The sequence below is a fragment of the Lonchura striata genome, chromosome 28 (assembly GCF_046129695.1).
Source record: "Lonchura striata isolate bLonStr1 chromosome 28, bLonStr1.mat, whole genome shotgun sequence".
Lineage (NCBI taxonomy): Eukaryota > Metazoa > Chordata > Aves > Passeriformes > Estrildidae > Lonchura > Lonchura striata.
The window spans coordinates 2,985,903-3,008,458 of NC_134630.1; the positions used below are offsets into that span (position 1 = coordinate 2,985,903).

General features: G+C 50.0%; 2 protein-coding genes across 2 annotated transcripts in view; one reads left to right on the plus strand and one right to left on the minus strand.

The window, feature by feature from the left end:
• Nucleotides 1–16,405, minus strand: part of JSRP1 (junctional sarcoplasmic reticulum protein 1) — a 33,983-nt gene extending 17,578 nt beyond the window's left edge. The window contains exons 1-2 of the mRNA XM_077788725.1: nucleotides 16,294–16,405; nucleotides 13,426–13,580 (exon numbers count right to left, since the gene is read on the minus strand). Coding sequence (XP_077644851.1) covers nucleotides 13,426–13,580; nucleotides 16,294–16,304 — 166 coding nt within the window. The 5' untranslated portion in view covers nucleotides 16,305–16,405. The remainder of the gene's footprint in view (nucleotides 1–13,425; nucleotides 13,581–16,293) is intronic.
• A 1,412-nt stretch (nucleotides 16,406–17,817) lies between these two features.
• OAZ1 (ornithine decarboxylase antizyme 1) lies at nucleotides 17,818–21,523 on the plus strand. Its single transcript, XM_021528261.2, is given in 6 exon segments — nucleotides 17,818–18,016; nucleotides 19,878–19,935; nucleotides 19,937–20,023; nucleotides 20,132–20,304; nucleotides 20,798–20,883; nucleotides 20,992–21,523. Coding segments are annotated over 6 exon segments (651 nt in total). The 5' UTR covers nucleotides 17,818–17,900; the 3' UTR covers nucleotides 21,123–21,523.
• Nucleotides 21,524–22,556: the final 1,033 nt, after the last annotated feature.

A 22,556-nucleotide genomic window follows, 5' to 3' on the forward strand; every position in this document is an offset into this window, starting at 1 on the left:
TGGGACAAGGCAGCAGCAGGACAGGAGGTGCAATTTGGGGTTTCCATCACATGGGACAACTTCTTCTGTGCCCAAGGGAACTGGAGGAGTTTCCTTTCCCATTTTTGTCCCCCATTCCCATGTCCCTGGGACATGGCCTTGCTGCCAATGTGGCACAGACCCTGCATCTCCCTCTTCCGCTCCCATGGGAAAGTCATCCCTCCCAGGGATGTTTATCCTTCCTTCCAGTTTACCTGCTACATTTATCAGAAGGAAGGGTGAAGTCACAGCACAATTTATAACCACAACCACTCTGGTTCTTTAAGAAAGACAAACTTTTGTGCAGAACTGGGCTGTAAAGGAGCCAAAGCTGCTCAGAGGCCTCAGAGGATGTCACTGTGCAAATGTCAGCTCGGGGCTTAAGGCAGCAAAAAGCCTTGCCAGGGAATTGCTGTGGTGCAGGGCTGATGCTTGGAAAGATCATGCTGTGTTTGCAGGAAGCACCTGCACCCTCACATCTCTGCCAGCAGCTCTTGGTCACCTCAGAAAGGGACAGAAAAGGAAGAAAAAGGGATGGGAGTGGGAGCACATGGTGTAAGTGGAAAAGCTTCCCCAGGAGGAAAGGCTGAAGAGAGGGAAATGTCAGCTTGGAAGAGAAACAACAACCCCAGGGAGCTCTGGAGAAGGAGCAGTTTCCCTCTAATCCACAAAGTACGGAAATTTGGGTCCAGATGTAACTGGAAAGCGACAGGCTGAAATCCAGCAAAGGTCTCTTCATAGAATCCTGGAGTATCCTGAATGGGAAGGGATCATCAGCCCAGCCCCTGTCCCTGCCCAGCCCCCCAACAGCCCCACCCTGCCCAGCCCTGAGAGCGCTGTCCAAACGCTCCTGCAGCTCTGGCAGCCTCGGGGCCGGGACCATTCCCTGGGGAGCCTGGGCAGTGCCAGCACCCTCGGGGGAAGAACCTTTCCCTGAGCTCCATGCCAAGGCCTGGCACAGCCCCAGCCCTCCTTGGGCTCCAGGAGCTGTCCCAGAGAGTTCAGTGCCTGCAGAAGGGACTCCTGTGTCACCCTGATTCTTAAAATTTTCTAAAGCCTTCTGAGTTTACATTCTGTTAAAGAATTTTCTCACACAACTTTCTATAAACAACCTATTGTTTTGCATTCCTTCATAGAGGTGGAGAAACTTGATGTACTAGTAGTTTGTCCAATGTCATTGGAGAGGTGGCACTTGCACCCTCCAATCCACTGTTACCTTTAAAAAAGTATAAATGCTGGAGTCAGAAAATAAACTCTTTCTTTTTCACTTTGCAATAGCAGCGGCTTGCATTGTGCTTTCACGTGTCCTATAGCAACACTCCTGGGTCCCACTGCTGTGGGATGTGGCTGGAGCCAAGTGTTCCATACTTTGGGAAAGGGTTAAAAACCCACCTGGAGGAAGGCTCTGTGAAATCAGACTCTGGGATCTGGTCTGCAGATTGATGGGATCTTCAGCATTGGGATCTTCTGTCCCACAGCAACCAGGACCGGAGAACCATGGAATCATTATGGTGGGAGAAGATTTTTAAGATCAAGTCCAACCATCAACTCACCACCAAATTTGTACTTGAGAGCCCAAATTCAGACTCCAGATCCCAAAGCTGGGAAAGCTGGTCACTCTTCTGCCCAGCCTAGCCTTACTCCCTGACTCCAGGGCAGATCCAGCAAAGGCAGAAGGTTTACAGGAGCTCTGGAATTGTGTGCAAGGTTAGAACTGGGGCCCAGATCTGCACATCAAAACAGATTCCCCATAAATTACTCTGTTAAGGCTTTTCATAAAAGTTTCACAGGGGAAAGATTCATGAGGAACCTGTAATATTTAATTAAAGGGGAGAAACTGATCTCGCTGTGAAAATCTTCCTGACCCCATGCCAAGCTCATCCCTGACTTGATTTATGGGGCATAAACAGACCAGAAAATGGCATAAGTGGTAAAGTCGAGGAACTTCTGCCAATTTGGGATACAGAGATGTGCCAAGGGAAGGGGATTTACAAACTAAGTAAGGCAAAGGTGGAAGTGCAGCAAGAAAACAGGGAATAAACTCCTGGGCACAGGATGGGAGGATCCAGCCTCCAACTGCTCTTTGCTCCTACCCTCAGTTCTTCCTCTTGGCATGAAGGTCACTGCCAGGAAATTCCCTATTGCTAAAATGACCTGTGTCCTTCAGGCTGGAATCCCACATGGAAAAGTGTCACAGCTCTGACTCTGGTGGAACTGACACAATGACTCTGGACTGACACATGTCCACCCCTCCCATTGCCAGGGGAACCTTCCACCCGTTTTGCTGAGGTTTCCCTGCCCTGCTCATCTCCCTCAGTGTAACAGTGCCCACGGTGGAAGGCAACGTGTGCCCAGAAAGGGATTCTCGGTGTTATTCACATGGAAAAAATGCTGTGGGATTGCTTCAGTCCCGGAACTAACTGGTCCCATGAGCTCAGCTCACGATTCTTGATCCCTGAGTGGAAGAATTTCCAAAAGTGAGGAGGGAGAGGCTGCTGGGTTTGTGCAGAAGGGAGCAGGGAGGCTGCAGTGAGAGATTGCTGGGAAACAAGATTGGCTTGGAGAGAGCTCAGCTGAGCCTGGCTCCCCACACCATTCCAGAGCAAATTGGGAATTCAGGGAATTGGGACCCCAAGAGCCACAGAAACCTTCTGCTGGGGATGCCTCTGATGAGGAATTCACCAGCCACTAAATGGAGCAGCTCCCCACTACCAGGGAAAAGAGGGAAGTGAGGAATTCAAAGGCCAGGAGGGAGAGGAGGTCACCGCAGAGCTCCTCCAGCTCAGCAGCAGTTTCACAAATGCTTTAAAGAACTTGAAATAAAACACTTTCAACACCATTCCCTGATGGCCTGACCAGGCCTGGGCACTGCAGAGGAAGCTCAAAGCTCAAGGTTTTGGGAAAAAAAGGTGAACAAATATAGAAGAATGTCAGCAGCAGCTCCCTGATTGTTCAAGCAGATGCCTCCAGCTCCTTGGATGATCCTTGTGGGTCTCTTCCAGCTCAGGACATTCCATGATTCTACAATTCCTCCTTCCTTTGGTTGCTGTCAGAGTCAGGATTTTGCAACAAAGCTTTGAGTGTAGGGAATTGCCATGGCATCAGGTGGCTCCTGTCACATCCCTGGAGCATCCCACAGCCCCAGCTGAGGACCTGGGATGTTCCACCTCCTTGGGAAGAGGCTCTCACCAAGTTTCAGAGATACCAGGGGGCACAAGAAGGATTTCAAAGCAGAAGAAAAAAAATCAGAAAGGCAAATACAAGGAAATAAAGCCCAACCCAAGTTCCTCAGGTGCAAAAATGTTGCAGGAGCCAGACTGAGCATGATCCACTTTCATATTCCCACAACCAGGAATCATCCTCGATCCAGTGTTTGCATTCCCACAAGCAAGAGTTATCCTTGATCCACCCAGCCTGTAACTCCATTCCTTTACCTTCATCTCTTTCACAGCACTCCAGCCAAGCCTCTGCCTTCCTCCTGTGCAAGTGCCTGGCTTTGTCAACAACTGCTCAGTCAAAAATTCAATATCTCATTTTCCCTTGTTTTTAGGGACAAAACCAGGTCCAGCACAGAGTCAGCTCCTGTTTCTGCCCTGAGCTTTCCCACCTCCATCCCTGCAGTGCAGCTGGGGTCGGGGTGTGTCCCACAGCACCAGGGATTGAGCTGGGAATGCAGGGGCGAGGGAAGGCATAATTTAAAAAGAATTTAAGAAAAGGGAGTTAAAAAGTCATCCCAGCCAGCATCAGTTCCTAAGGAAGCTTCTCAGCTGTGTAGACCTGAGATTTTTCTTTTCTTACATCCCAGAATGTTGTTGGCAGGACCACCAAGAAAATACAACGAGGGTGAGAGTGGGAGGTAAAGAGAAAAGCTGGGCAGCACTGGGAGCAGAGGGAGGAAGGAATGCAAAAGGAAGAAGGAAAAGAATCGGGGACGTGGGCGAGCAAACGAGCCAAAACTTCGGGTTAAAAAAGCAGGGTCTGCAAAAGGCAATGAACGGAAAACGGAGCAGCCCAGAAAAAAACAAAACAAAACAAAACAAAAAAACCCTGGGGAAGAAGCAGCCCGGGCAGCCTTGGAGAACCGACCCACAGTCTGCAGGATGGCGACTGGGAGCTGGAGTGTGTCCCTGTCCCTGTCCCTGTCCATCCCTGCCTTCCCCTGCCCAGGGAAGTGTCCCCGAAGCTCCAGAGGAGCTCAGGGATGGAGCAGAGCCCCCGCGGGAGTGGGACCAGCCACGGGCACCTCTCCCATCTGCTTTTCCTTGTGCCAGATGGGCAGGGGAGGAGGGAGGGAGGGAGGGATGGGGGATGGAGCCGCATCGCTGGGATGGCGGGGATTCATTTCTTCCCATTCTTTTCCCAGTGCCATTTAAGCATCTGGCCCCAAAACGCTTTCTGATTGCTCTGCTTGCCCCAGTGACACCAAGGCAGGAGCCTTGCAGAATAAATCATTTAGAAGCAGAGAGAGAAAAAAGCAGCAGCTCCGACCCCAAAGGCACAGACACCTCCCTCCTCCTCCTCCCCCTCCCCTCCCCGCATGCTTTGGAGCTGCTGGAGCAAAGGGGAGAGCGAACAGGAGTAATTTTCCACGGATGCAGGGAACAATCGAGCCCCGCATGGTTTTTCTGGTTCAGATGCTTCCCTGCAGCACTTCGTGCTCATCCCCGGCACACAAAGGCGATGCGCATGCAGGGACCGGTCGTGTCTTGCTCCAGCCGCCGGTGCCGAGGTGCGGGGGACGGGAGGAGCGGGGGAGATGCTCCAGCTCGGCTCCCTGGGCAGGGGATGGCTGGAGCCGGCTCTGAGTCAGCCTCAGGCAGGCCGGGCACGGCCCCTGCCCGGCCCAGCGACGGCACAGGGGACGGGGCACACTGAGGAGGCACCCGTGGGTTTAGGGTTTGCGGTTTAGGGGCATCTTCTTGGTGCAGAGAGAGTCTGGGGGAGGAAGGAGGCCACTGTGACTTCACAGCGGCTTTTGCTTCAGCCTTGTGCCCGATTTCCCCTGGGATCCAGCCCCCCCACTCACACGGAGACTCCCTGCCCCATCCGAGGGCTGCTCCCTGGGGACAGGGGGTGCTGGTGCTGAGGATGGATCCTGGCACCACCTGGGGGGAGGATTTAGAGGGGAGCAAGGAGCCCTGGGCAGCCTCAGCACCATCCCCGACAGCCCAAAGGGGGCTGGACAGTGGTGAGGTGCAGGCAGGACCTGGGAGTGGGCTCAAGTCCTGAAGGACAGTGGGGTGAACTCCAAGCCAAGCAAAGCCATGCCAGGATCCTTTTTCTCCTTGGTCTCTGATTCTCTTCCCATCCCGACTCCTTTCAAAGAATCCTGGAATGGTCTGTGTTGGAAGGGACCTCAAAGCCCATCCAGTGCCACCCCTGCCATGGCAGGGACAGCTTCACTGTCCCAGGCTGCTCCCAGCCCTGTCCAGCCTGGCCTTGGGCACTGCCAGGGATCCAGGGGCAGCCCCAGCTGCTCTTGGCACCCTGTGCCAGGGCCTGCCCACCCTCACCCATCTGATATCCCATCTAGCTCTGCCCTCTGGCAGTAAAAGGAGGGAGGAATTTCATCTCTGGCTCCAAACAGCACTCTCAGTCGCCCCAGGAGGAAGGGTCCTCAGAAATCCCCTCCCCATGTGTCAAGCCTGTGAAAAGATCAACTTTTATAGCCCAGACCTGCCCCAAGTAAGAGCTTCAGACTTCTGAACCAAAAAGAACTGTGAAATGTCCATCTCTGGGGCCTGAAGGACAGGAGAGGGCCTGGTTTGGTGTGGCAGCTTTGCTGCTCTTGCACATCAAATCATGGCACCATTTCTGAGCCCCTTTTGGCTCCTCTTCCCTGGGGTGTGCCTGTTAAACCCTCTGGGAGCACTCAGGGCTGAAGGGACAACACCTCTGGTCTTGTGGGAATCCTGTCGAGAGGATCCTTAGTGCTGGCTGTGAAGAAATATGAAAAGCACTCATTTTCCACAAAAAAACCCACAAGAATTCTTAGTTCCTTATCAAAGATCAGTGCAGAGGAGCTAAACAGACTCAGACTCCTGCTGGGAGATCTCTAAGCAGCATTTTTGTGGTGCAGAGTGAGGTTTTCCTTCCACCAAACTCCTTCCACCTCCATCCTCCCGAGCCAGGGGCTCAGCCAGGGCTGGTTTGGATCCCTTTGCCAGAGCACTGGAGGAGCTTCCAACAGAACATCAAAGCAGAGACCCACAGGGATCACAGGATCCAGTGTGAGGATCCAATAGCAACATTTAGATGGGAGATTGGGCAGGAATTGTTCCCTGGCAGGGTGGGCAGGCCCTGGCACAGGGTGCCCAGAGCAGCTGTGGCTGCCCCTGGATCCCTGGCAGTGCCCAAGGCCAGGCTGGGCAGGGCTGGGAGCAGCCTGGGACCGTGGGAGGTGTCCCTGCTATGGCAGGGGTGGGATGGGATGGGATGGGATGGGATGGGATGGGATGGGATGGGATGGGATGGGATGGGATGGGATGGGATGGGATGGGATGGGATGGGATGGGCTTTAAGGTCCCTCCACCCCAAAGCATTCCATGATTCCATGATCCTTGTCAAATCATAACCCTACCATGTAGATGTGCCAAACACTTCCCTCCTTGCTCTGCTTGGGTGCTTGTGCTTTTTTAGCTCTGTTTCCAACATCCAGCAAATGAATTTAGAAACATTTGGGTTTTACCTAAGAGGTGATGGCACTTAGGTGGTCGTGGAGAGATGCTTTCTGTAAATAACTTGTGTGGGAACGATTCTGGATGGCTGAGAGGCTTCCTTGACAAGAAGCAGGGAAAGAAGAAAGGAAGATTTACAGAGGAAAGTCTCAGTTTGCTTTGCCTACCAAAACAAAAGGGTTGGATTGCTACACACAAAAGCACCAAGAGAGAGCCAAGATGCCAATTTAAGCATAAAGACAATGCTGGCATGAAACCAACTGGTGAAAAAAAAAAGGCTAAAATAAATAAAACTGGAATTAAATGGAGCTTTGTAACTCTGAGAGCTCCCAGCATGTGCAAGGGACACACTGGGGGCTGAAGGGGGAGCTCTGTGCCTTTATGAATCCTTGGACCATACGTGGACAGCAGAATTGGGCTCAGAAGGTCCCTCCCTGCCCTATGCCTCCAACAGCAAACACATTCCACATCCAGGTCTCCAAACTGGGAAGCCAAACCTTGCAGGTGGAGAATGCTCAATGTCCTCATAAAGCTGCACCAAGAGCTCTTGAAACCTTCTCAGATGAAAAGTCAGTCCAAGGATTGGGAATGCCTGGGAATAGGAGCTTTTCACAACATTCTAACAAGCAGGGATCTGGGAGAGCCACAACAATAGCTGATTTCCAAGAAAAATGAAGGACAACTTGTTTTCCCAAATCCCAGTTTCCTCCCAATGCGTCAGAGCTGTTCTACCTGGAGGTCAGGGGAAAAAAAAGTCATGGAAAAAAAGGCCTCATTGGAACTAGTAAGTATTTTGGATGAAAGAAAAGACTCTGGATGTGTCCTGGCTGAATCCAGTGAGGACAGACTGGAGAGAAACTGCTCCTGCCTGTGGGAAGTGAGGGATGAACAGCAACCATGGGCTGAAGGGGGAAAACCCCAAGTGCTTCGTACTGGTAAAAACAGCAAAGTATTGGAAGGGATTGTGCAGGGAAAGGTTGGCCTCCCTCTCTCTAAAGGGTTTTCTGAACAGCTTTGTCAGGAAGGGTTCCTGAAAATCCCTTCCTTTTTTAGGGCAGGATCTGGGTTATTTATCCTACAATGGCAACTAACACCACCTGTGAGCCAAAATGGGCTCCTCTGATCCCCTCTGTCCAAAGCTGGACACTGAACTGCTGCTGGCTGCCAGCAGGGACCCTCCCCATCCCACCATTCCCGAAGCAGCTGGAACACCCTGGTCCCAGCCTTGGGATCACAGTTTGCACCAGAATGATAAAGGCTTAATCATATTAATTAACTTTATTTGCATTGCTTTGCATGGAAGCTTCAAGAAAGGCTTGTTGTTAAAATTCAGTTTTCTAAATCCCAGGGACACTGAGAGCAATGATAGAAATAACCAGAGTTTTGGTGCCATTGTGTCATGTGGCAATGACAGGAGTGGCTCCTGTCCATCATTGAGAATGATAAAATAAATCAATTTTTCTATAAACTGATAACCTGCAGCCACATCCATAACATGGGGAAAAGCATCCAGTTGCTCCCAGCAGCAATATCCCTGACCACAGTTAAAACCTTAAAATTGCAGAACATAAACCTGACAATGCCAAACAGCAGGGAAACTACGGGAAAATAAGGCAAGTATGATAGAAAAGAGAATTAAACATGATTATCACTGCCAAAGTGATCTCCCATACTTTTAAAGTCGACAAGAGATAAATTAAAAAAAAAAAAAAAAAAAAAAGGAGAGTTGAGGTAGGATTAGGACAGATAATTTAGGTTGAAAGGAACATTTTGCTTTGGAATATTGTTTACAAGGGAGACTTTCCAGAACTGCTCCCAGCCCATCTTCCACAGAGAAGGGGGGGAGCAGCAGAGTGAGATCAGCTCCCACCTCAGCTCTGCCTTCTCCCACCCTCAGCTTCCCAATCCCCAGGGACACAGGGTGGTGACAGCTCCAAAGGGGTGGCAGGGTGCCACAGGGAGAGCCTAAACACACAAACCTAGGCTCCCTGTCTCAGGTTGGACTCCATGATCTTTAAGGTCTCTTCCAACCTCAAAAAACCAAAAAAAACCCCACAAAACAAACAAAAACAACCCCAAAAAACCAAAAACCAACCAACCAAAAAAAAAAAAATAAACCCGAGACCCCAGGGATGCTGTGGGATCCACCCTGCAGAGATCAGGTTTAATGTCAAGCCCAAGCCTGGGTTTAGCAGAGCTGCAGAGTGGTGGCCCTGGGCACATTGCTAAGGCCTGAGCTGCTGACTCCCATTGCTTCTTCCACATCCCATTCCTTCAAGGATTCCTGGTGACATTTTCCTCCCTAAAGAGCCCAGCGAGGCTGAAGGCTGAAGATGGGCTGAGAGTGCCCAGTCCATGGTTCTGGACCGGGGATGAGGCTGTGTGTGAAGCCAAACAAACACAGGAACGTTGAGGGGAAGGAGGAACTGAGAGCTGAGAAATGAAAGTGCTGTGGGACAAAAGAGCAGGGAAGCAGTGGAAAGGCAGAGCACCACTGGAATCTGGAAGGATTTACTCACTGGACAATCCAACAGGGAAACTCTGACCCAAAACCAGACAAACATTCATAAGGGGAATCAGAAATGTGCTAAATACCCCAGAAAACAGATTTCACAACGAAATCTCAGCTTCTGTCCAGTTTATTTCCAATACTCACAGCCATTCCCAGTCTTCCATACAGCTCTGAGGAGGGAGATTTTCAGCTCATCAACTGATGTAGCTGGCAAAAGTCACCATGAGCAGGAAATCAAACTAAGTAGGTCACAGCTCAAAGCCTGAGCAGTAATTTCAAGGGTCTTTACCTTCCTTATGCCACCTCTTTATCTTCCAGCACCTCAGGAAATCTGCTGGTCTCATTAAGAGCTCGGGGCACGTGCTCAGCTCTGTTGGAAGTGGGGTTTTGCCCTCCCAAAGAGGAGTCAGGGTGTCTGTGTGTGACACACACAGCAGGACACATGGGAATAAACAGCTCCCTAAGTCTGGTTCCTCTGGAAATAGCAGGACAGGCACCACAGGAGCGTGGCTGTGAAACACTGCACTGCTCACCCCTCTCCTTGAGCAATGAACCCTTCAAACCTCAGCTTCTCGCAGAGTTAATGGCCAACAGGAGGCAGGGGAAGTTAATCTGTATCTAGAACAGCTCCATAAATAAAACTGGAAAATTCTGGCACTGAACTAGAGCTGCTTTCATTTCAAAGCCTCCACTCCTGAGTGTGGTGGCGGCCTGGGAGCTTCTTTGGTGGCAGTTTGCTGCCAGTCCCTTAGGGAGCACCAAGTCTTTGGACTTTGGTTTGTCACTTCCAGAGGAGGTTTGTCACTTCCTGGGGAGATGCCAAGGCCTGTCCATGCTGGGGGTCTGCTGCCCACCCCCTTCCAGAGAGGATTTTTGGCTGCAGAGGCTCTGGGTGGGCAGGTTGCTGCAGGGAGGGCTCGTGCTCACCAGACCTGTCACGCTGCCACCTCTCCCCATACTGGAAGTCAGGAGTGTTTTTAAAAAAGATGTAAACAAGGGAAGCTGCTCAGCTGGGCAGGCTCCAGCCCTGCTCTCACTGCAGGGATTGCTGACAATCCCAGCACACAGAGCCCTGAGTAAATATTGGTTCAGACACGGATGCAGAGAGCACGAGGCCGCCTGCAGCTCAACAAACAGCCCGGCCAAAGCAGCTTTCCCCAGGCTGCACCTTCCTGTCCCTCCTGCAGCCCAAAAACCAGCCTGGCAAAATAAACTTTTCACCAAAGTTGGACCTTCCTCTTCCTCCTGCAGCACCCCAAGGGCTGCCCTAGCCCTGAGCACAGGGATTTCTGGCCAGTGACAGAATCCACGTGGATTATCCCCAAAATAAAGCAGTGTGGAGCACAGAGAGGTGGAAGAAATCACATTGCCCGTTGGTCTCTGGCTGGCTCTCAGAGTGAACTGCTTCCCTCAGCCCCAACTCTCCAAGGGGTGAGCGTGGGACAGAACTGATTCCAGGCAAAATAACCTTCCCTGCCCTCCAGGCCTGCTCATTTTATTTATGGGAAAATATGCTCATTAATGCTCTTATCACGGGCAGGATCTAATCGGGGGCGGGGGGTGGGGGAAGTCTCCTTTGAGTATCTCCACGTTAATGAGCTGCTGGGTGAGATGTTCCAGCAGGCAAAGCTCACTCTGAGCTCTGACAGAGCAGCCTCTGCACAGGTCTTAACGCTCATCCTGCTGGCAGCTGTTTGTTTGGATAACATTTCCAAACGAAATTAGGGGTTACAAAAGCAGAGCTGCACCGTGCGCTTCCTCATCCCTGAGGCTGCCTGAGCCAAGCACAAGAGGAACTGGAGGAAAACAAGCCAGGCTGCCCCAATCCCCTTCCCCTTCCCAGCACGGGCTGGGCAAGGGGATTGTCCTGCTGGGAAACCTGGGATGGTGCTGGATTCTGAGAGGGGGGGAATGGGAACAAAAAATAAACTCCTAAATCCACCACACAGGCTCCAGCAAGCAAGAGAGGGGAAGGAAAATGTTCATGGAGGAATTCCAGGGAAGCTGAAATGCTGATTATGATGGGATCGATTGTGGAAGGGTTTGCACAGGGTTTGCTCAGGACCCCAGTGCCCTCTCCATGCAAACAGGAGGGACAAGGCTTCACCCCCTCCCTGAATTAATTCCCCTCTGTGACTCCTCAGCAAGAACCAGAGCTCCAATGTGGGAAACAGATTTGTAAAAAAATCTTAGAATGAAGAAATTTACCCACAAAGGGTAATTTTAGATGACTGGCCTTAAGGCATTTACAGCATGGTGTAGCAGATAGACCAAGAAACACTTCGTGTAATTAGGAAATAGTTAAGTTCTCATTGTGATGCTGTGAATTATAACACCTCTATTGTCTCACCTTTCAAATGAGACCGAAAATGGAATAAAAGTTTTAAAAATGCCTCTCAGATGCCCCATCTCTGGATAACTAAGAAAAGGGCATGAAAAATCTCAGAAAAATCTGAAAAAATCTCAGAAAAGGGCATCATCCAACATTCATCACCTCTGGGTAACTCAAGAGAGGGGTTGAAGCCGAGCTGCCTCTGGCCCAGCAGAAACGAAACAGAAAATGGGGTGGGGAAGGGAGGCTGTTGCAACGTCTTTCACTCGATTGTGTTGCAACCACCTCCAAATTCCTCTGAGCCATTTGTTCATAACTGGCAGCAACAGCCAGAGAAAAATCAATACAGGAATCAGTGGTGTGGAACATTATCCCTAAACTGCAGAGCCATAACATCAAAGTGCCCCAGCACGCTTCCCAGAAATCATAGGGTGCTGCCCTCCTTGTGGCTCCTGCTCTTGGCCAAGGCCCTTTCCAGCTGATTTCCTGGTCCCACTTCAACCTCCCCCCTCTCCCCCCACATTATTTTTATGTGGAAACTGGTCCATTGGATCCTGCAAACTCAAAAAGAACAACTCAGTCTTTCCCAGGTGCCCAGGTGATGTCGGATTCCACCCTTAATTCAGATAAATGAGAATTTACAGCATTTTAAACATCTATTACCTCATCTGCATTCAATCTCTCTTCATGCCAGCTGTTTTGAAGTGGAAAAACAGAGATCCAAAGGTTTGGTGTTTTTTTTTTTTTTTTCTTTTGTGAGAGCACAGACTTTTTTTGTTGGCCTGATGACTGTTTTGTTCTAGTTCAGTATCTCACAAAGATCTTGGAAAAACAAATTCTTCCCTGTGCTGGTAAACACCTGAAAATTTTGGCTTCGTTTGGCAGAGTTTCTTTCCAGCACAAGTGGGTCTGCAGAAAACCTGACCTTCAAATGAAATCATTCTCACAGGGATGATAATTTTCAGCTAGAATTTCCAGCTAGAAAAGGTGTTCTAATTACTTGTCCCACAAAGATCAGAATAGATTCTGACACACTAAAGAGTGATTTAGTGGGGGAGTATTTAAAATTAGATAACTGATACTTAACTGTTACCTGTGAGGAGATGAACCAGAGTATTAAGGAAGGAGAGGGGCAGATTTAAGAGCCATTTTTTTTATTAAGACTTATAAAATATAGGTCTGATAAGTGTAGAAATATTACTCTCCAGTGTTTTGATAAAGCCTCACAAGCTTTTGCTGTCTTTTGTCTCCACAGAGAGCTGACCAACAGGAACATTTAAATTATTCCATGACTAAATGAGAGGGTGAAGTCATCACAGACAATGATTTCTATGAAAACATGTCCTGATGGACATCTCTGTCCTGTTTTGGTGCTTGTCTGCATCTCCAGACACCTCTCAAAACAAAGAATAAGCAGAGTTTTCTTGTAGTGGAATAGAGAGAGAAGGCGATCAGATCTACTTGATTTTAAAGCCTGCTTCAATAAATCAATAAATTAATATATTTTATTCCCATTTTGGGGGAGGTACTAAATGGGCACTGCTATGCATGGAGTGCACATGCTTTGGAAGGGAGCTCATGTTTTTCTCTCATGTTCTTCCCTCGTCAGCAAATTGAAGCAGGATGAATTCCCCTGATGCTGCTAAATGCCACAAACATCCATTTCCACCTTCCAGGAGAGCCCTGAGAGCGTGATGCAGCAAAGCACGAAACACACAGGGCTTTCTGCTACTCTCACAAAGGATTTTTGTCCCATTCCCCCTCCCTGGAGCTTTGCTGCTCCTCTAGAACACAGATGCAGGAGCAGCCTCAGCTCCAGCAGTGGCAGAAAACCAGGCAGAAGCAGCAGTTTTCGCAGCTGCGTGATTTAATCCTGCTTTAATCACCTGAATGACTGAAGGGTTTATCTTTCCTTCTTGGAATAAATGATGTTACAGAGCTGTGGTTCCAACGTGCAGATTTCAGATTTATGAGTGTTTCAGCTCCTGAACATCTTTCTAAGCACTGATCTTGTGCAATCTGATCACAAACACTTGCACACCTGAAAACACAGGGAAGAGGGAAGACAGTTACTTATCCCACACCCATTTCTTGCTCTAATAAAAACAACAGTTTTGAATCTGCTTTACTTCCTGTGCTGCCATAAATTCATCTTTCAGTCTATTTCACAAAGTAAAACCCATAAAAGCTTGACAAAGAATCACTGACTGGTGAGTTGAGCTATTGTTTGAGACCTCTTTTGTGAAAAGAGGGTAAAAAGCAGAAGGAAACAAACTAAGAAAGGAGAATCTTGGAAAATCAACACCTTGGCTTTTCTCAGCCTGAAACAATTTCAACTTAGATCGCTAACAGAGATCAGTTTGTTGGTTCTTCTGTCCTTTCCTCAGTAACTGCTCTGGTTATTGAGTAACTCAGGCTGTACAAGATTCTTTCCCAGGAGGTTTCAGGCAGCCCAGTTGCTGTGACCTGCTTGGGGTAAGAGCACAGAGCAACTGGGACCTGCTGGGGCTCTCTGGAGAGATCCCTCAACAGCTGAGAACTGACACCAGCTCCTGGCTGTGGGACTGGGAGAGTCCTTGGAAATGCACTTGTTGGAGAGGGGAAGGCTGTGGTAGATGGAATGAGGAGGACTTTGTGTGTTTGAGGACACCTGCACAGGATTTGGGATGAAGGTGATGGATGAGATTCTGTTTGCAATGGTTGTAAAAATGCAATGTAATAAAGAAATAAAGAAGGATGCAAAGCTGTTGGAGAGTGTCCCAAGGAGGGACACGGAGCTGGGGAAGGTCTGAGGAGCGGCTGAGGGCACTTGGCTCGTTCAGCTGGAGCACAGGAGATGAGGGGAGGCTCCTCGGGGCTGCAGCTCCTCCCGAGGGGAGGCAGAGGGGCAGGGGCTGAGCTCTGCTCTGGGACAGCTCCTGGAGCCCAGCGAGGGCTGGAGCTGTGCCAGGCCTTGGCATGGAGCTCAGGGAAAGGTTCTTCCCCCCGAGGGTGCTGGCACTGCCCAGGCTCCCCAGGGAATGGTCCCGGCCCCGAGGCTGCCAGAGCTGCAGGAGCGTTTGGACAGCGCTCTCAGGGCTGCTCAGGGTGGGGCTGTTGGGGGGTCTGGGCAGGGACAGGGGCTGGATTTGATCCCTGGGGATCCAGCTCAGGATATTCTGGGATTCTGTGAATCCTCCCTGTGTATTGAAAGCTGCTGTGCTGGGCTGCTCAAACTGTCAGGGTTCAGTGCCCCCTGAATTAGGTAATTCCAGGGACTGCGATGCCAAACTGGGAATGCAGCTGGAGCAACAACACTGCTGCAGAGTTATCCTGCCACAGGAGGGGCAGTCATGGCAAAAACCAGCTGGGGATGGCAACATCCCTCAGCCTAATCCCGAAATTGTGAGTCAGAGGCTTCTGTGTGAGGATTTCTGAATCAGTGTCCGTGCTAAAGTGGAAGTTGGGCTATCTCAGCAAAACTGCAGCTGGAACTAATCCCCCGTGGTGTTTAACACAAACCCAGCACAGGTTGGCTGGGCTTTTGCAGAGCTCCTGGAGCTCTCCAGGCACTCAGCTGTGAAATGGAGTGATGGACCATGGAGGTGACAGGGATTCGAAGGGCAAAGCTGTTCCCAGTTCTTAGGGAAGAGGAAACAGCTGCAGTGCTGATTCCACTCACACAGAGCCGTTATAAGGAGTTACTACAGGATTATTACAAGAATAATAAATGCCATTATTGGAAATAATGAAATCTGTCACCAAATGCTAATGTGGCCCTTCCACCCCCTGACACCTTCAGCGCCCAGCAGGAAAACCTTCCTGACACAACACATAAACCAGGAATTGCTAAATCCCCTCGGCTGTGTTCTGTGTGGTCCGGATATTCCGGAATTGCAGCTATCCCATTGTTTCAGGCTGGACTCTGGGCAATGCATTAAACAGAAGAGCTTCCCCTCCATAAATCATCACCCTCGAGGGTGAGGTGAGCACAAGCTCCGTTTATGTCGTGTTCTGGGAGCTAAGGGCAGATGCCTGCAGCAGGAAAAGGACTTTCTTCTCATCCCTTTTACTTTCCAGGACTCCCAGATTTTTTCCCTGGCTGCTGGCCGGGCCAGCCTTCTCCTCTGAGCTGCAGGAGAGCAAACACTCTTTTATTTTGGCACTTTATTATTTGACATTTTGTTCCATCCTGGGTTATCCCAGCAGTTTTGGGACACAAAAGGTGGGTGGAGATTTTAGACAATGACCCCTCTGCAAAGAGGAGCTGATCAATCCATTGTGCTCAGAGCTCCTGGATGAGGATATTTTCAAGCAAATAAAAATAAGGTAGTAATAAAAGTCCCTCAGAAGTAACCAAATGCAGCTCTGGTAGCTGCAGGCAATAAAACAGGTGTGTTATGGCACGAGTTGATGAAGAAAAAAAGAAATGCAGCCATCTACAAGTTCTTTTAATGGAAAACTATGATTTTTTAAACCATTACAATGTCTCTTTAGTAGTTTTATTTTGTTCTAGAAACACCTTTCCCCATTTAACTTACAAGGCATCCCTGCCTGCAAACACCATCACTTGCACCATTATTTTGAGCTCTCTTTCCATACAGGATAAAATCCATAGCTCAGGATGTGCCCTGGATGTGCCTCTGCCTCGATTTTCAGGCTGAAACCATCAGAAATAGCTCAACCAAAGATTTAGTTCCCAAACCCAAGGGAATGACGACCTATTTTTGTGCACATTTTCTACTTTAAGATGGATTTTGAAGACTGACCCTCACCCCCAAGGCATGAAGCTCTGTTTCCATCAGTCCCATCCAGAAGAGCAGTGGGGATGTCCTGTTTCCAAATTCCCATCCTTTCCTCCAGACTGTTCTTGTCGTGAGACTGCAGAAAGACCCAACCACATCCCCAAGCCTCGGATTTTCAAGCCCCTGGCAGGAGATGGAAAGCAGAGGGCATGGGTTTACAGGGATAAGCCCAACTTCTGCTGTGCAAATAACCAGATTTTACCCACTTCTTCATGAAGGCACAGCAAAAAATCCTTTTTAGCCTAAAAGATCATCACCGTCAACCATTCCCTATCCCTAGTCCCTGACTGATCCATTAACCAACTGTTCCCCATCCTTATTCCCCTATAAATCCACAATCCAACCATTCCCCATCCCTATTCCCCTATAAAGCCACAATCCAACTATTCCCCATCCCTATTCCCCTATAAATCCACAATCCAACCATTCCCCATCCCTATTCCCCTATAAATCCACAATCCAACCATTCCCCATCCCTATTCCCCAATAAATCAATTCCCCATTCCTCATGCCTACTGCCTTATAAATCCATAAACCAACCCTTCCTCTTCCCTATTTCACTATAAATCCATGAACCAATCTGTCCTCATCCCTATTTCACTAGAAATCCACGAATCAACCATTCCCCACCCTATTCCCATGTCAATCCATAAACCATCCATTCCTTATCCCTTTTCCACTATAAACCCATAAACCAACTGTTACCCATCCCTATTCCCCTATAAATCCTTGACCTAACTATTCCCCATCCCTGTTCCTTTATAAATCCATTAACCAGCTCTTTCCCATCCTTATTCCATTCCAAATCCACAAACCAACTCCTCCCCATCCCTATTTCCCTATAAATCCATAAACCACAGCGAGGCCAGAGGGGACCCCCGACAAAACCAGCTCACAACCCCCACCCTGACTTTTCAGGGAACCTCCCCGCTACTTGCGGTGGGTTTATTATTAGTTTTTAATTCAAAGTTTCCCTCAGCACCCAGCTCCGTGAGGGCGGGATGCCGTCCCACAGGCGGTCCTGCGGCCGCCCCTCCGCCGCTTGCAGCCCCAGGGCTGCACCCTACGCATCCATCCGTGTTTTTCCATGACTCCTCACGTCTCTCCCTCCCTGTGCTCCCTCACACCGCGCTCCTCCCCCGGCCCCCCCGGTTACCTCAGCCGGGCGGGGCGCGGCCGCGGGACTCGAACCGGCGGCTCCGAGGGCAGTGAGGGCTCGCGGGGCGCCCGCCGCCCGCTGCCCCGCCAGGCCCCGCCCGCCCGCGCCGCGCGCGGCCAATCACGCGCCGCTCCCCCGCTCCTCCCGCGCGGCAATCCCTAGCCGATATCCCGCCCTCCGCGCTCCGCTCAGCCAATAGAAAGCGAGATATTCTAATAGACACCCAAACTGCCCAATAGAAGCCGTCTCCCCAGCGAGGGTGTGGCGCGCGCTGAGGGGCGTGGTCTCTTTGGGGGCGTGGCAGAGGAAGGCTATATAAGGAGGCGGTGGGGCCGCGGTGCCATTTTGTGTAAGCAGCGCCTGGGGAGTGGGGGGCGGAGGCGGCGGAGGGTTTCGGGGTTCGGACCAGAGCGGCCGGATGGTGAAATCCTCCCTGCAACGGATACTCAACAGCCACTGCTTCGCTAGAGAGAAAGAGGGGAATAAAAGCACCATCATGCCCGCTGTGCTGAGCCTCAGTACCGGACAGAGCAGGTGAGGCGGCGCGGCCTCCCTCAGCCTCGCACCGCTGGGCCCTCGCTGCCTCCTTCCTCTTCCTCGTCCTCGCTGTCGCCTCCCTGGTGGCCGGAGAGGGGCGGGGGACGCTGCGTGGCCAGCGGGGGAGGGGCGGCCTGGCCCCGCCGCGCGGGGAAAGGCGGTCGGGGAGGGTGGAAAAAACACAAAAAAAGGTGATTTTTGAGGCCCCGGCGCTGTCCCGGCCCTGGGAGGGGCACCCCCGGGCTGGGAGAGGCTCCGGGCAGGGCTGGAGGGGACCCGAGGGGAAAACAGCAATTAAGGAAAGATATCGAAGGATTGGAGCCTGTTATCCCCTTACGTAACCGTGGATACTCCGCAAAACTAATCGAGGGTAAGAGTGTTACGAGAGCTGTTGGTTAAAAACGCAGCCGAAAAGATTAAATACCCCCCACAGGAAGAAAGAAAATACCTGAATTAAGGTGGCTGGCGTGGAGCAGTGGATGCTCGGGACATCAGTCTGCCCTTTCCACCTCGTGTGTGGACTGTGGAAGGAGTTCTTTAACCGTTTTTCTGTTTAACTGCGGGATAAAGATTGTTTTTTTTCCTCCCTAAGAGCATGTAAATATCGCTAAAACATATTTATAGTTGCAAGCCTTCCTTCTGCACCACCTTTTTGGGGAAGAAAGGTGAAATTATTGAATATTGCCACAGCACACTTTTGGAAAAGGTTTTTTAAGGTTTATTTGTAAGGGAAATCAAAGACGTACAGTTCACAGTCATTCTCAGATAAAAATAAATAATGTTGGTACTAAAGAAAAATATGCCTTTCAAAGAGCTTAAAATAATGGGTTGGATACTCATTTAATTAAAATAATGCATTCAGTTAGCGCAGATTTTGTATTTTTTAATAAAACTTCGCAGTTGTTACCCTTGCTTCATATTAAAATATAATTTACTTTCCAGCACGTAATATTTAATCTCTCTGCCCATTCCCAGCCTTTCTAATAAGGATTATTCATCACAAGTTTCAAGATCATTAAAAAAAATTGCCAAAAAAACAACCAAACAAAAACCCCAAACCAATCCAAACCCCGCAACTCGGGTGCAAAATGGTGGATTATTTTGTAGCTGTTTATTCGGATTTGCAAATGGCTGCAGTGGCTGCTGCTGGCACCCGGAGACAGGACGATTGTGAAAATTCCCCCAAGGGCCTCGATTGCTGCATCTGCTGAGATGACGCAACTCAAGAGTGGAGCCTGCGGGTGAAGGATGGTGCAGAGGGAGGGGCCAGCGCTGCTCTGCCTCGGGAGGAGTGAAACAGCCTTGGGAAGGATGGGGAGAAACTTAAAAATCTTCCTCGAATCTTCAAAAATACGAGATTTTTCTCCTCGAGTGCTGAGCGTTGTGGAATCGCTCTGAGGAGTTCAGTGGAAAGAGGTTTGGAGGTGTTTTTGGAGGTTTTGCAGAGTTTCAGGTGTGGCCTCGGCCACACTGGAGGTGGAGATGATTCCCTGGGAAGGTCTGGGAAATACCCCAGGGAAAAGTGATCCCTGCCTTGCTGGGCTGGGGGTTTGTGCTGCCTCAGAGCAAGGAGGGCAGGAAAAAGCACATTCCTACAGAAAGCTGCTTCTCCTGAGGTCAGAGCAGGCCTGCCCTGGCACAGAAACACACCTGGCTCACTCAACCTGAGTTTTCACTCAAAATACTGCAGTGGCAGCTCCTTGGGCAGTGTCCCTGGTGTGGAGCTTCCTTTGTCCTCCCTCTTGCAGTGGGAGGAGTCCTTTGGCCTAGGTTTGGTTTTTTTAACACTCTTTAAATCCTGCGAGTCCCAGGGCTTTGTCCAAGCCTTCCTGCCTGTGTAACCATGCTCCCTTTGCAGTTCCAGGGTTCCCTTCAATTGCTGTAGTAACCTGGGTCCGGGGCCTCGGTGGTGCTCCTGATGTCCCTCACCCACCCCTGAAGATCCCAGGTGGGCGAGGGAATAGTCAGAGGGATCACAATCTTTCAGCTAATTTATTTTATTCGGTGAGTACGAGGTGCAAACAGCTCGTGGTGAGCTTGGCAGCATTCCCTGCCTCACTCCCTCCTCTGGAAATGAACAGGAAAATAATTCTGCCCTTCTCCCTGCTGCAGGATAATCGGCTGAATGTCACAGAAGAACTAACACCTAACAACAGGACAAGAATTCTCAATGTCCAGTCAAGGCTTACAGATGCCAAACACATCAGTTGGAGAGCAGTGCTGAACAACAACAACCTCTACATTGAAATTCCCAGTGGTGCTCTGCCTGAGGGGAGCAAGGACAGGTGGGTCAGGGAAAACTTGGCTGTGGGTTAGCACGAGGTCTCTCAGGGCAGTGGGAGAACACTTTGCTCTTTGTAGTTTGAATGTTTAGTTTCAGTTCTTGAGGCTCTCTTGTGAGCCTGGTCTCAGGGAGGACCAGCCCAGAGTCTGGGATTTCCAGGCTGCTTCCAGTCCGTCACTGCAGCTCCTTCAGCTTTTTCTGTGCCACTGAGGAGTCTGCCCTTGAGTTCTGCCTGGGGTTCAGGGATCTGGAGGTGTGAGGCTCCAGCCTCCCCTAGGAGTTCCTGTGTGGATTGGCTCTCAGGACCTTGCTAACTCCCTCTGAAGAAGCACTTGCTGCAAGAACTCTGGGATTGTTCAGACAATGCTCAGGGTGGGGTTGTTGAGGTACCTGTGCAGGGCCAGGGGTTGGCCTGGCTGATCCCTGTGGTCCCCCTCCCATCCCAGGACATTCCCTGTTCCACAGGCACTGAGCCCCTGGTGTTTCTCTTGCAGTTTTGCAGTTCTTCTCGAGTTTGCTGAAGAACAGCTCCGAGTTGAGCATGTGTTCATCTGTTTCCACAAGAACAGAGATGACAGAGGTGGGTGTTCCCTGCGCCTCCAGAGACACAAAATACCTTTTGGTGGAAATTTAAAGGTTTTTTTTCAGTATCCCGTGGGTGAAACCTGTCTCCTGCTTTATTTTCTAGCTGCACTGCTCCGTACTTTCAGCTTTTTGGGCTTTGAGATTGTGAGACCAGGGCATCCCCTTGTCCCCAAGAGACCAGATGCTTGCTTCATGGCCTACACGTTTGAGAGAGACTCAGCAGAAGAAGACTAGATTGCAATGTTTGCCTCTTTAGAGCTTTCTTGTTGTCTATAAAGATGATTCTGTAGAAATTTTGTCAACATCTTATTCCAGTCTATCTTAACTCCTGTACGAAACCTTGTGTGACCCAGCTGCTTTGGTGGTGAGATGTTGAAAATTTCAGACTCCACATCTTTCTCTGGATTTTGTGCGCATGTTGTGGTTGTGCAAAAATAAATGCTCCCTCCAAATTTAGCAGTATATTTCTTGAAGTTTAATATTGTGTTTGTGATACTGAAGTATTTGCTTTAATTCTAAATAAAAATTTATATTTTACTTTTTATTGCTGGTTTTAAGCTGTTTAAAGACTTGCACTCTTGAAGAGGTGGCTCTGGAACTGCCCCAACCATTAAAAGTTGCAGGTGTGGAAAGGCTTTGCTTGTTCTTTGCTTGACTGGAACTCGTGGGTGTGCTCTGACAGGGCTTGGAATAATCCAGCAATCCTGGAAAGGTCTACTTTTAGTGAGTAATTAGCAGGCGTGCTAATTAGGACCAGTGGTTGCCTACTCTGCCAATGTTTTGTAGGATATCCAGGGTGTGATTTGGTTGGGAAGCCTCAAGTGGAATGTGATCAGCTCAACCCATGGCTGCTTTAAATACCAAATATGCAACTTAAATACCTGGAATTTCAGTGTTTCCCTAACAGCGCAGCCTTTCCAGTGTGTGTAGGTGACTCCAGGAATTCTGGCTGTGAGCTGGGAAGGTTTGTGGCACTCCTGCAGCTCAATGTCATTGAGGCTGGGCAGGTTTCTTGGGGTTTGTGGTTGAAGGGTGAGGAGGGGGCTGTGCTGGGGCTCCACAGACACCCCTTGGTGTTCAGGATGGTGAGCAGAAGGGCAGAGGGGCTCCTTGTAATGCTGGAATTAACAACCTTGAACTGAAGTTATAGCAAGTCTCCAAAGGGGCTGAGCTTTAAGGTGTATGATTTCCATGTTTTTCAGTGCTTGCAGGCCTGTTTGGCACTATTGGAGCTGATGAATCTTTCCTCTATAAGACCTTGGAGCAGGAAACCCCTGGCATGGGTTTATTTCACCAGGTTCTCTGAGTGCTGTGAAATGTATGAGTAAGGCCCTAAAGTTTCCCCCACAGCCCATCCCTGGGCTCAGCAGTGTTAGAATCCCATGGAATACACTGAAAGAGCCCCTGGAACTCCGTGGAGATGCAGCACAGAGTAACCTGGGGCTGTGTGAGCAGTGGTGTGGTGCAAACTGGGGGCTCTTGCTGGGCTCGTTAATTGGCTCTTCCCAATTCTCTCTTGGCCCTACATTTGTGCTCATCCTGGACGGATTTTTTGGAAGGCCAGTGACAGGGCTCTGGGAAACTGCACGAAGCTGAGCTGGGGGAGGTTTGGCATGGAGCTCAGGGAAAGGTTCTTCCCCCCGAGGGTGCTGGCACTGCCCAGGCTCC